Here is a 12,801-nt window from a genome sequence, read left to right on the forward strand (position 1 = left end):
TATAATTAAAAATATAGTGACATTCCCTTAGTACTTCGCATGTTCTCTTATAAAATTTCGGCCTGAATCATCGGAATATTTTCCGAAACAACAGGGGACGCACTCCGCAGCATTCTGCACCTCACCTCCACCTCCACCTCCACCTCCAAACCCAAAAAAACTCCTCAGCTCCTTCTCCCGTACCCACATTCCCTTTCACACGATGAAAAACAAACAAAGACGGGTTTTTGCTACTCTCCACCTTATCTTGTTCACCCTATTGCTTGCCGGAACTTTCCTACGATCTGCCGGCAACGAAGGCGAAACCGCAGCCATGGCCGATCTGGTAAAGAGCCTGAGCAATGCTCCAGAGGATTGGAAACCTGGTTCTGATCCGTGCTCCCCGAAATGGAGCGGCGTCTCTTGCTCCGGCGGCCGCATCACGGGCATCAACCTCCGAGGCAGCGGCATCGCCGGAACGCTCCCATCCTCTCTCTCTTCGCTCAGCAGTCTGCAATCTCTGTTTCTCTCCAGTAACCAACTCTCCGGCCCACTCCCTTCGCTCGGGGGGCTCGCCGCCCTCGAAATCGTCTCTCTCGATGCCAACCTTTTTTCTTCCGTGCCCTCAGACTTCTTCTCCGGCCTCGCTAGCCTCCAGAAGCTCTCCATCAACGACAATCCCTTCTCCCCCTGGCAACTCCCGGCCTCCATGGCCGATTGTCCCCTCACCTCCTTCTCCGCCTCCAATGCCTCCGTTTTCGGCTCCCTCCCCGACTTCTTCGACCGCCTTTCATCTCTCCAAGTCCTCCGTCTCTCCTACAACAACCTCTCCGGTTCTCTCCCTGCTTCCCTATCCCTATCCCAGATCCGCAACTTCATCCTCAATAACCAGCAAGGTTCCAAGCTCTCCGGCCGCATCGATGTTATAGGCCAGATGAGCCAGCTTTCTCTTCTCTGGCTACAATCCAATGCTTTCTCAGGGCCCATTCCCGATCTCTCCAATCTCACCTCCCTCAAATCCTTCAACCTCCGCGACAACACTCTCACCGGCATCGTTCCCAACTCTCTCATTGCCGCAACCTCTCTTCAAAACGTCTCCTTGTCGAACAATCATCTCCAAGGCCCGAAGCCCAAGTTCGCACCTGCAGTCTCCGCGGACATTGATAAGGGAAACAGCTTCTGCCTCCCGGAGTCCGCTGATTGTGACATCAAGGTGATGAAGCTGCTCGCTGTGGCAGCCGGGTTCGGCTACCCTGTTCTGCTCGCAAGTTCATGGACCGGGAACGATCCATGTGGCGGCGGGGGAGGATGGTTTGGTGTGATTTGTGATCAGCAGGGGAACATTGTGACGCTTAATTTTGCAAACCAGCATTTTGAGGGGTTTATTGCTCCGGAGATCGCTAATATCTCTTCCCTGACAAAGGTGATATTGAACAACAATAGTCTCACCGGAGTCATTCCGAATTCTCTCACCACTTTGCAGCAGCTGCAACTCCTTGATGTTTCTTTTAACCAACTCACTGGTTCTGTGCCTAGCTTTGCACCCACAGTGAGAGTGGTGAAAGCTGGCAACAATTTTGGTTCTGCTTCTGGTTCTGGTTCTTCAGGAGGAGGGGACTCTGATGGATCTGCTTCTGGTGGGGCTCCGAGTTCTAATCCTACTTCTTCTTCTTCCTCTTCTTCTTCTGGAGTTCAGAATGGTCAATCCCATTCTTCTACAGAGTTCATTGTGGGAATGGTAGTGGCTGTTTTATTTCTTATAGGATGCTTATCTGGTCTTCTTTACTACCTTCATGGCTGCAAAAAAAAGCAGAAATTCAAGAGAGTGAGAATGGCGGCCCCTCCTGATCGGCTGGAGCAAGCTAAGGTTGGGGTGATTGGTTTCAATGGCAATGGCACTGTTACAAGCGAGCTTAACACACAGAGCAGTGATGGCAACAGCTCTGATACAACACTTCAGAGGGAAAATACTGAGAACTTAATCTCAATTCAGGATCTTTGGAAGGCAACAAATAATTTCAGTAAAGATTTTATTTTGGGTAGTGGTGGATTTGGAGTTGTTTACAGAGGAGTTTTAAGCAATGGGATGGTTGTTGCTGTCAAAAGGTGTGTGCTTGATTTGTTGAGCATGAAAGGTGTGGCAGAGTTCAAGGCAGAAATTGGCCTTATTGGGAAGGCGAAGCATAAACATCTGGTTTCCCTTATAGGTTATTGTGAGCATGAGAATGAGAGGCTGCTGGTTTACGAGTACATGCCGGAGGGAACGCTGGCGCAGCACTTGTTCGATCAGGAAGGGAGCGGGTATTGTCCCTTGAATTGGAAGCAGAGATTGAAGATAGCCTTGGATGTGGCGAAGGCAATGGAGTATCTCCATAATTTTATGCAGGGAAGCTTCATTCATAGGGATCTGAAGCCATCAAACATTCTACTTGACAAGGATTTGAGGGGCAAGGTTTCGGATTTTGGTTTGCTCAAGCTTGCAGGAGACAATGAGAAGTCGATGGCCACTCGGATAGCTGGGACATTTGGGTATCTTGCGCCTGAGTATGCGAGTAAGTGGATATATTTCTTCCTTTATTGAGTTGGATTTGTTCCTAATTTTGTTAATATTGTATCATTTTTGTTGTGTAATTTTTATTGCCTTTGCAACTTTATTGTAGACAGGAAAGGCTATATTTAAAAAATAGGCTTCTAACTCACCAAGTGAATGACCACATTAGCACCAACTGTAACATAAACATCATAAGTCGGCGCGAGTCTAAGGGAGAACCAAAGGAATGAGCTTGGTCAAACCACCTTCCAAATTTGAAAATCTCTCGGCCACCGTCTCACTGCCCCCGCATCATTCTCTTCACAATCCATTCCTAGGTTCCCAATACCTAAGATAGAAGTTCTTTCAAATTTGGAAACCTCTCAAAAACTCTCTCTCTCTTTGTCCCTGCATCATGCCGGCCCCAACAAGAATATTCACCCCACAACCATTATCACTCTAGTATCAGAGTCAAGCCTGTAGAAAGGAAGGAGCATGGGTGTTATAGCTATACAAGGACACCATTTGGGTGCCTGTTTCCCTAGTTGCTAATTCTTCTGATGGTTAATTTCTTCATTAAGAAACAAAAGTATAGGTTAGCTCCATCAGTTTGCAATTACTAGAAGATATTGTGCAAAGTCTAAATTTGGTAGTTCATGTTTGGTTGAACTTATAAATTTTTTTAGTGTATGTTACATGCATTTTATCGCGTGAAATCACATATTACTCGCAATTGCACTTTCATAATTATTTAGTCATTGCTATTTTTTTTTTTATTTAATTTTAGCCTGAAGAGGGAATTCAATCATCTATTTTCTCTTCAATTGCTTCATATGAAGGAAGCTAGAGCTAAACTTATTGAGATTTACATTCTTATTGTGATCCAAGAAATATTGGATAAATTTACTAATATATGTCTTCAGGTTTTATTGGATTATCTATAATTTATAAGGGACATTCAACATGCCATGGATTTAGTTTTAGATTCACAATTGCCCCATCTATCACATTGTAGGGAGAGCCCATTTGTGCTTGTGAAATTAAAGAACAAAGAAGATTTGCTTCTTAGAAAAAGCTTCCTTTAGGAAATCCCAACTCCATGTACAATTTCTATTTCATTTACACAAAAAAGGACAAATCTTAGAGAATGTACCTTAGCAATAAAACAATCAATGAGATAATTTACTTGATATAATCTCTAGTGCCATTTCTTTCTCCAAAATACTTTAGAAGTAGGTTTCATCAAATGTAGAAGACAAGTTAGGAAATTAATGTCCTCCTTATAAAACTCATGAGCCCCATTAGATTTGAATTCTTAAGAATTTGTTGGTGCTTGTTCAAGCTGAAATAGTGCTAAAGTTTGCAAATCTATAACCCACTACAATATACTCTAATATACCGGGTTATGACAACAAGTAAAAACAAACAGCTTATTGAAGGCTTGAAGACATAAGTTCAATATGTTTAAGAATACTCATTTTGAATTTATGATATATTTTTATATTGTCAGTTTAAGAGTTAATTTACATAATGAATTATTATTATTTCCTATGTTAGATTACTGATAAGTAGAGCACATTGTTGTTTTGTTAACTAAGCCATATCAAGACGGAATTCAACTGCGAGGATAGACAATTGCACATAAATATCTATTTCATAGGAACAAATTAACTCATAATTGCTATAAACTAATCACACCACCTACCAAAATTAGATATCCTCAACTTTAGGGTAGTTCAGTTCTTGATAGAAATGTAAGTTTTTAGCGCCTACTTATTATTTCAAATGAACATTATTAATAGTATTCCCATTCCTGTTAAACTCATTAATAAAGGCATTTTTCTCACTAAAGTAATTATTTTATTTAACATACAACAACAAGCATTTTATCCCACCAAGTGGGGTCGACTACATGAATCCTTTTTCTCCATTGTGTCCTATTGATTGTCATATTTTCATTTAGTTCTAATATATTAAGATTATTTTTTATACAATATGTCCAAGCCTTTTTAGGTCAAACTCTGCCTTTCTTAACATCAGTCAGACTTAAAACATCTACTCTCTTAATCGGATCATCAAATGATTGAAGTTTGATGTGACCAAACTATCTAAGACGACTCACTCTAATCTTGGCGCCACTAGAGCTACGCCAACCCTATCACGGATATATTCATTTCACATTTTGTCTCTAAGTGTCAAACCAATCATCCACCTAAGCATTCTCATCTCAGCAACACTTAACTTTGTTTAATACTTCTCTTTGAAAGGCCAACATTCTGTGTCATAGCGCATTGCAGGTCTCACCACCATCTTATGAAAATTTTCTTTCAGTTTAAGCGATACTTTTCTATCACACAATAGACCCGAAACATTTCTCCACTTCAACCAATCGACTTGAATTCTACTAATAACATTTCCATTTATATCACCATCACTCTAAATACTAGACTAGAGATATCTAAAACGTTAACACCTTTTAATGATTTGATTACCATAGTTACAACTCTGTCACTAGAGCTACTACTACTAAAATTATATTTCATGTAGTAAGAGTTCAACTCGAACAAAGGTTTTTAGACTCCAATGTAGACTTCCATAATTCAATTTTTTTTTTCTGAATTCTTTTTCTAGTCTTATCTACAAGAAGGATATTATCAGCGAAAAGCATACAACCAGGTACATCCTCCTATAAAAGTCTAGTAAGTGCATCCTTAAGTAAAGCAAAAAAAATATGGGCTTAAAGCCGATCTATGATGTAATCCAACCAAAATAGGAAAATACTTGGTCAATCCTCCTCTTTGAACACATTTAATAGCTCTAGTATACATATCTTTAATGACTTGAATATAAGTCATATCAACACCTTTTTTCTCTAGAACTCTACGACTTCTTGGAACCATATCATAAATTTTTTTTGAATCAATAAAAATCATATGTAGATCCTTCTTATTCTCTCTTTACTTTTCCATCAAATCTCTCAATAAATGTATTGTTTTCATAGTAGACCTGGCCAGTATAAATCCAAACTGATTATAAGAAAATTTTGTATCATGTGTTAACCTATGTACATTTACCCTCTCCCATAATTTTAAGGTACGATACATCAACTTATTCCCTCTATAACTAGCACATTCTTATGCATCCCCTTTATTCTTAAAAATAGGAACTTAAATACTCTTCCTCAACTCCTCAGACATCTTTTTAGTTCTTAAAATAATATTAAAGAGTTTAGTAGGCCAAAAAACTCCAAAATCTCCTAAATATTTTCACACTTCAATGACGATATCATCTGGTCCTGCTGATTTCTTACCCTTGGGTCTCTTTAAAGCCTCTTTAGCTTTTTTATTACTAATGTGTGGTAAAAATAAAATATTTCATTATTATCAACGAGATTAAAATCACTAATGTCAATATCTATTTTTGGAAACTTTATTGAAAAGTTTATCAAAATAACTGACCCACATATATTGAATATCTTCTTCAAAAAAAGTATTTTTTTTTATTTTCATCTTTAATACGCTTTACTTGAATAAAATATTTACTTTTCTTTTCTTTTTATTTGACTAGTTTATACATATATTTTTCATTCTTTAGTATCTAATCTATTATAAAGATCACTAATAGCAGAATTTTTTGCGTCACAAATTGTTTTCTTAGACTTCCTACGAGCCACCTTATATAATTATATATTTTATATTTTCTTGTATATTATTATTCCACCGCCAATTATTTTTATATATATATTTTCCTTTTGAAGCACATAAACTTCAATTTTTACATGCATATCATCTTACCTATGCATGAAACGGTGTATTTTACTTTTTAAAAGTTAAAATGGTGATAATTTGAATGTGATAATTTGAAATATTTGCGTGGTAATATGGCGTTATGTATGTAAATTCCCCGAAATAAAATGCCCATGCAATTGTTTCAGCAAAGGAGCTTTAGGCTCTTGCACTGAAAAAATAACCCTTATTTACTGTATCCTTCTTCCTTAAGCTATCGACCATTATTTGCTAAGTAAAACTTAAATTCATCAGATTAATGAAAAACAACATACATTCAAAAAAAAATTAAGGAAATCCACATACATATCACATAATTCTTAAGTATTTACATATCTAAGACCCAAAGTTAACACCTTGGTGTCGTAAACCTATGCTGAAAAGGTGTATTTCACTTTTAAAAATAGTGATTGCGGCATTTTTTGATGTGATGTTAAAGATTTAATTTGTATGCATGTAAATGTGAATGTTTAGATGTTAGAAATGTAAATTCATGAGAAATGTGTGGTATGTATGTAAATGCCCCAATAAATTATACACACCCATATTTATAAGGCTCAAAATAAGATCATATTTGGGTATTGATTAGCAAATCTTAATATATTGCTAAGCTGTCAAACAAACATAATCAGGTCAAGTTTCAAAAAACTGTTCAGTAAATCATCATGTTAATATGTTAATCAAATCATATAAAGGAGATAATTCAAATACATGATTAGATAACTATATATTAATATCAATTTCATAGGAATAAAGAGAGTTCTTAATTTCTATAAAATAATCACACCACCTACCAAAATCATATGACATTAATGTTGGCTTTATAGCACCAACCTATAATTCAAATGCATATTATAATCTGAGTGATGTTCCCATGACTTTAGCTCTCATGAATAATACCATTCTTCTTATTAAATGATAGTAATTAGTTATGCTTTTTGAACAAAGTGTAATTAAGCTTTTCACTTAGTTAAAGAAACAAGTTTGCTAAACTCATAGTTACCTCAATCTGCCTTTTTTATTTTGTAACAAAGTGTAATTAAGTTCACTTAGTTAAAGAAACAAGTTAGCTGAACTCATAGTTACCTCAATCTGCCTTTTTTATTTTGAGAAATTTACATACTTAGCACACAATTCTTTATGTATTTACATATCTCATGCCTAAACTTCCATATTTACATATCTAAACAAATAAATAGCACTATGCGTAAATATGAAAGTTTAAGTTTGAGATATGTAAATAGATAGCACTTTGGAGTTGTAAACCTACACATGAGAAGATGTATTTGACTTTTCAATAATGGTAATAGTACTCTTTTTGTTGTGATAATAAATATTTGAATGCTATGCGTAAATATGAAAGTTTAAGTTTGAGATACATAAATACATAAGAATTGTGTGGTATGTGTGTGAATGCCCCTTCTATTTTTGTATATCAAAGGAGAGACTTGTTTATGAAATTTTACTATATACATAAGATTCTCGCAAAGAAATATTTACCAACCCAAAATCTACCAAATATTTGGTCGTCGATGATCCGGCGTGAATGAGAATATGAAGCAATAAAAGAAGAATATCGTCAGAGTTATGCGAACCTTCATACATGTTATTGTGCTTCTTTCCTTCTCTATTGTTGATATTTATATATACTGATAGAACTGTTTTTCTTTTTTGTAGTAACCGGAAAGATCACACGAAAAATTGACGTCTATGCCTTTGGTGTGATACTCTTGGAGCTAATGACAAGTAGAAAGGTACTCGATGACACTGTCCCCATCGAAGACGCCAATTTAGTGGCCGCCTTTCGCCGAATCCACCCCAAAGATCTATCTAGCTTAGCGAAATTTGTTGATTCTTCTCTCTTTACCGACGAAGAATCTCGCGAAAGCATTGCCGATGTTGCAGAGATTGCTTATCACTGCACCGCCCGCGAACCCAACAATAGGCCAGAAATGGGCAATGTGGTCGCCATGTTGTCCCCTGTTGCGGACCAGTGGTCTCCGAGCAATTACAGCGATCATGATGATGGCAGCGAGTCGAACATAAGCCTTAGGAGTATGGTTCATAAATGGCGAGTGAGTGATGAATCTTCCTATATCGATAGTTTCGGCACTTACAAGGCAAGCACAAGTACCTTCAATTAGATTTATTGATAATATGGACATTTACATACATACCACAGAATTCTTTTGTATTTATATATTTAACACCTAAATATTCATATTTACATGCACACCACTCCAGTCTCCAACATATTATCAAAAACACCAACATCACTATTTTCTTAAAGGTGAAATATACATTTTCATGCATTTGTTTATTACACCCAAAGTGTTATAAGCATAAACATCAAACCTTGGGTATTAAATATGTAAATATATAAGAATTGCATGTTATGTATGTAAATTTTTCTTATTGATGGGGGCATTTACATACATAATAACAAGGTGGTACTGGTGTAAATATCAAACTTTGAGCGTTAAATATGTAAATACATAAGAATTGTGTGGTATGATAAGAATTGTGTGGTATTATGTAAATACATAAGAATTGTGTGGTATGTATGTAAATCTCCCTTTTTCATAATGCAACTTTTATGGTGGTTTGTGCTCCCATTGCAAGCTCGAGGGAGAGATGCTCGTTGGAGAATGGCTCGGCCGCTACATAAAATAGGTACTTGAAGCAACTGGTTTTGATACTTTCTTTTGAGGGGTATAAATATCTATATATATATATATATATATATATATAAATTTAGTCACTATATGTGGTTTTTTTGGCATTTCATATTGTTATCTGTAAAATCAATACATGATATTTTAGAGGCATTTACATACATTGATTCGTCGACTTGCATATATTGATTGATAAATTGTATGTTTTATTGTGAACAAATGATTTTATAAATTTTTTAGAATTACAATATTGTCATAGGTAACTATATTGTAGAGGCATTTACGTACATTCCACCCAATTCATATGTATTTACACATCAAACATTAATTTTTACATTTATACCGTCAAAACTATCATATCACATCAAACATATCACTATTTGAACATTTAGAAAGTGAAATACACCTTTTTCATGCATTAAGTAAGGTGGCATGTTTGTAGAAGTTGAAGTTTACGTATTAGATTTATAAATACATAGGAATCAAGTGTCATGTATGTGTGTAAATCTTTCTATATTTGATTTATAATGGTTAGGTGTGCAAATGCATATCCTATCTTAAGAGTAAATAAAGTCTTTTGATGACAATTGGGTCTTCTAGGAGAAGTTGATGGAAGATTTCAGCAGCCTTTTAGAGATTCAGTAAATAATAAAGTCAACAAAGTTTGACATTGGTTTGCATGCTTTGATGAATAAGTTTGGATCCTAAAAGAATTGTCCCTTGAGCTATGGCATGGATGATTAGGAGAGTATTTTGGAGTCAAATGAGGCAGCCTATAAGTTTTTGTTAAACCTTGAATAATTCTTATGAGGTGATATTTGTAGTTGTGTTGATTACCTTTGTCACTGGGTTTGTAACAATTGCGGGCTTCTATTCTGTTGCATCTAAATTTTTTGCTCAAGTTATGCCCAAATCTTACTAGCAGTGAGAAAACGAAAGATATGTAGAAAGTGATTTGAAGTTAGAGGAGAAACTTCATCGAGTATATTAGATTCATGAAATATAAACATAAATGACCCCAAGGAATATGGAGGACATGGCATGCGGCATGAGCGAGATGAGAGAGAAAGAAAGAAATATGAAAAAGATTATTCGGAGGAAAAGATAGATCTCCTAGAGGAACAAAAAAAAGTCCTCTTAGCTTTCCCCAAGATCCCATACTAATAAGATTTGGGGTCTCGAGTGTGACAATAGATGCTATATAATAAGCAATATTGGGATGATAAAATACATGACTGGAGGTGTATAGTTAGAATAAAACTCGAAGTCAGACCATGATAAAGTAGTACTTATTACTTAATATTCAACACTTGTTACTCAGCTTTGTAGTTGTTATTTTGTACTTATTACTTTGTATTTAATAGTCAATAGTCTACGATAAAGGTATACCTTTAGTTTTCTACTTATCTTATATCATTGGGTTAGTATCGTATTGTTCGAAGAGACCTTAAGGGTAGCTCACTTGGGAGATTGAACTACAAGATGAATAGTGAAGGAGAAGAAGATGTCGCAACAAGGGCTCACGTAAGTTTACTTTTCAACAAATGGAACATCTAAATTTTCAAAGTCCCCCACATTCGAAATACATTACATTCAATAATGCCAAATTAGGGCACTTATTATGAGATGAGAAGCACACCTCCACATAAATAGTAGTGGGGAGTAAAGTGCCAAAATAGTCTCATGGCTATTTATATGTGGTCATTTGTCACAACTTTGTCCAAAGTTTGGAATTAATCAAGGTGGGTACAGACGGTTGGACGGTGAAATTAAATTTTTCTATATTATGTTTCTATAACTAATATTTAACAAATGAAAGAGTCACTATATAAAAAAAAGAGTAAATTAAAGCAATACAATTAAATTTACCTCATTTCTAATTGCTCATTTCTCTTTTATAGTTCATCTTTTAATTCAATAATTAAACTTGAAATGATAGTTCAAAATAATAGTAAGCAATTAAAAACTAGGTAATACGCATATTCCTAAATTATAGTAATACAATGGAAAAAAAAATAATATGAATGTAGGTTAAAATTTTTTGTAAGTCTATCTAAAAGCATTTGAAGGTTTGTAATATTTAATATGATCATTTAAGTTAATTCTAAATATTCACTATGTCTTACTATATTATTTACATATTAATATATATTTTTAATCTACATACAACTGTCGCAAGAGCACTGTCTAAGTTTGTACTAATGAAAATACATTAATATTAATATCTTTTTTTATTTACGTGCATGAGTATTTTAATGTTCTCTTGTTAGTCTCATAAATGGGTGAACTCTATCATAGTCAAGCATGCACATGCAAACATGTCATAAAATGTTTTATTTGCATTATAAATATCATCCAATATCTTATTATTATAATATGCATATGAAATAAATAAGTATAATCATACAAATCATTCACTCACATTTATTTTTAGAATATCAACTAACCACCTAACGGTTTTCCTAACCACCTAACCACAAACCGGTTTTCATAACATCCTAATCCACATGAAAAATGTGCAAAAATACATAAACAATTTCTAGACAACTAGATTAACTCAAACAATCTCCTCCTTAAGCTTGTTGTCATTCGCTGACGATTCGCACACCAATTTTTTCTCTCATCTCCAAGAACTTCAATCTTGCAAGTGACTGTCAGAATATCAGCACGCTGATCTTCTGTGCAAACATGTTGAATTTCATTGATTCTAGATTCAACACAATATCTAATGTAGTGGAATCGGGTATCGATATGTTTGCTCCTCTCATGGTAAACTGAATTCTTGCTTAATGCAATTGCGGACTGATTATAAATCTTCATAACTACTTTCTTAACTTTAGTTTTTAACAAATCTGCCAATAGTCGTCCCAGCCACACTCCTTGACACGCAGTTGCACATGCAGCTATGTACTCTGCTTCACAGGAAGATAACGCAACCACTTTCTGTTTTTGTGAACATCAACTAATAGGATTTGACCCAAGGAAAAATATTAAACCCGAGGTACTTTTCCTATCATTAGTATCACCAGCTAGATCACTATCTGAGTAACCGACCAGTTTCAAGCTTCCTTTCTTCTTCTCATAAACACAACCAAGGTTTAAAGTTCCTTTCACATACCGTAATATGTGTTTCACTGCGGCCATGTGCTCCGTTGTGGGTCTTTCCATGTATCTACTCACCATGCCAACAGAGAATGCCAAACATGGGCGTGTGTCCAGTAGATATCTTAAACTGCCAACAATACTTCAGTACAAAGTTGTTTCTACAGGTGGACTTGTGCTTTCCTTACTCAGTTTTAGACGAGGTTCCATCGGAATTTGCGAAGGGTTGCAATCTTTCATGCCGCATTTGTCTAAAACCTTTCTTGCATATGCCGACTGATTAAGTGTAATCCTTTGAGAATTTTGACATACTTCAATTCCCAAATAGTAGCTTAGTAACCCAAGATCACTCATGCTAAACAATTTCTTCATCTGTGATTTGAACTTATCTATGTTTTGAATACACTCTCCAGTGATGATTAAATCATCCACGTAGACTCCAACAATTAAAATTCTTTTACCTTGATTTCTCATGTACACTGCATGCTCTAAAGAACACCTCTCACCTTCAATGATTTATCCAGGCTCTAGGTGCTTGACGCAAACCGTACAATGCTTTGTGCAGTTTTAACACCTTGTGCTCTTCTCCCTTTATTTCAAATCCCGGCGGTTGAGTGACATACACTTCCTCTTCCAAATCACCGTTGAGGAAGGCTGACTTCACATCCATATGATGAACCTCCCATCCTTCATGTGCCGCAATAGAGAGTAGCAAACGTACTGTCTCTAG

At 35.7% G+C, this 12,801-nt stretch overlaps 1 protein-coding gene across 1 annotated transcript; it reads left to right on the top strand.

Moving 5' to 3' along the window:
• Positions 1–42: 42 nt before the first annotated feature.
• Positions 43–8,803, top strand: LOC110018497 (receptor-like kinase TMK4; the record flags this gene model as incomplete). The annotated part of the gene is given in 2 exon segments (XM_020715833.1): positions 43–2,531; positions 7,972–8,803. Coding segments are annotated over 2 exon segments (2,796 nt in total). The 5' UTR covers positions 43–202.
• Between the last annotated feature and the right edge of the window lie 3,998 nt (positions 8,804–12,801).

The sequence above is a fragment of the Phalaenopsis equestris genome, unplaced genomic scaffold, assembly GCF_001263595.1.
Source record: "Phalaenopsis equestris unplaced genomic scaffold, ASM126359v1 Scaffold000022, whole genome shotgun sequence".
NCBI lineage: Eukaryota > Viridiplantae > Streptophyta > Magnoliopsida > Asparagales > Orchidaceae > Phalaenopsis > Phalaenopsis equestris.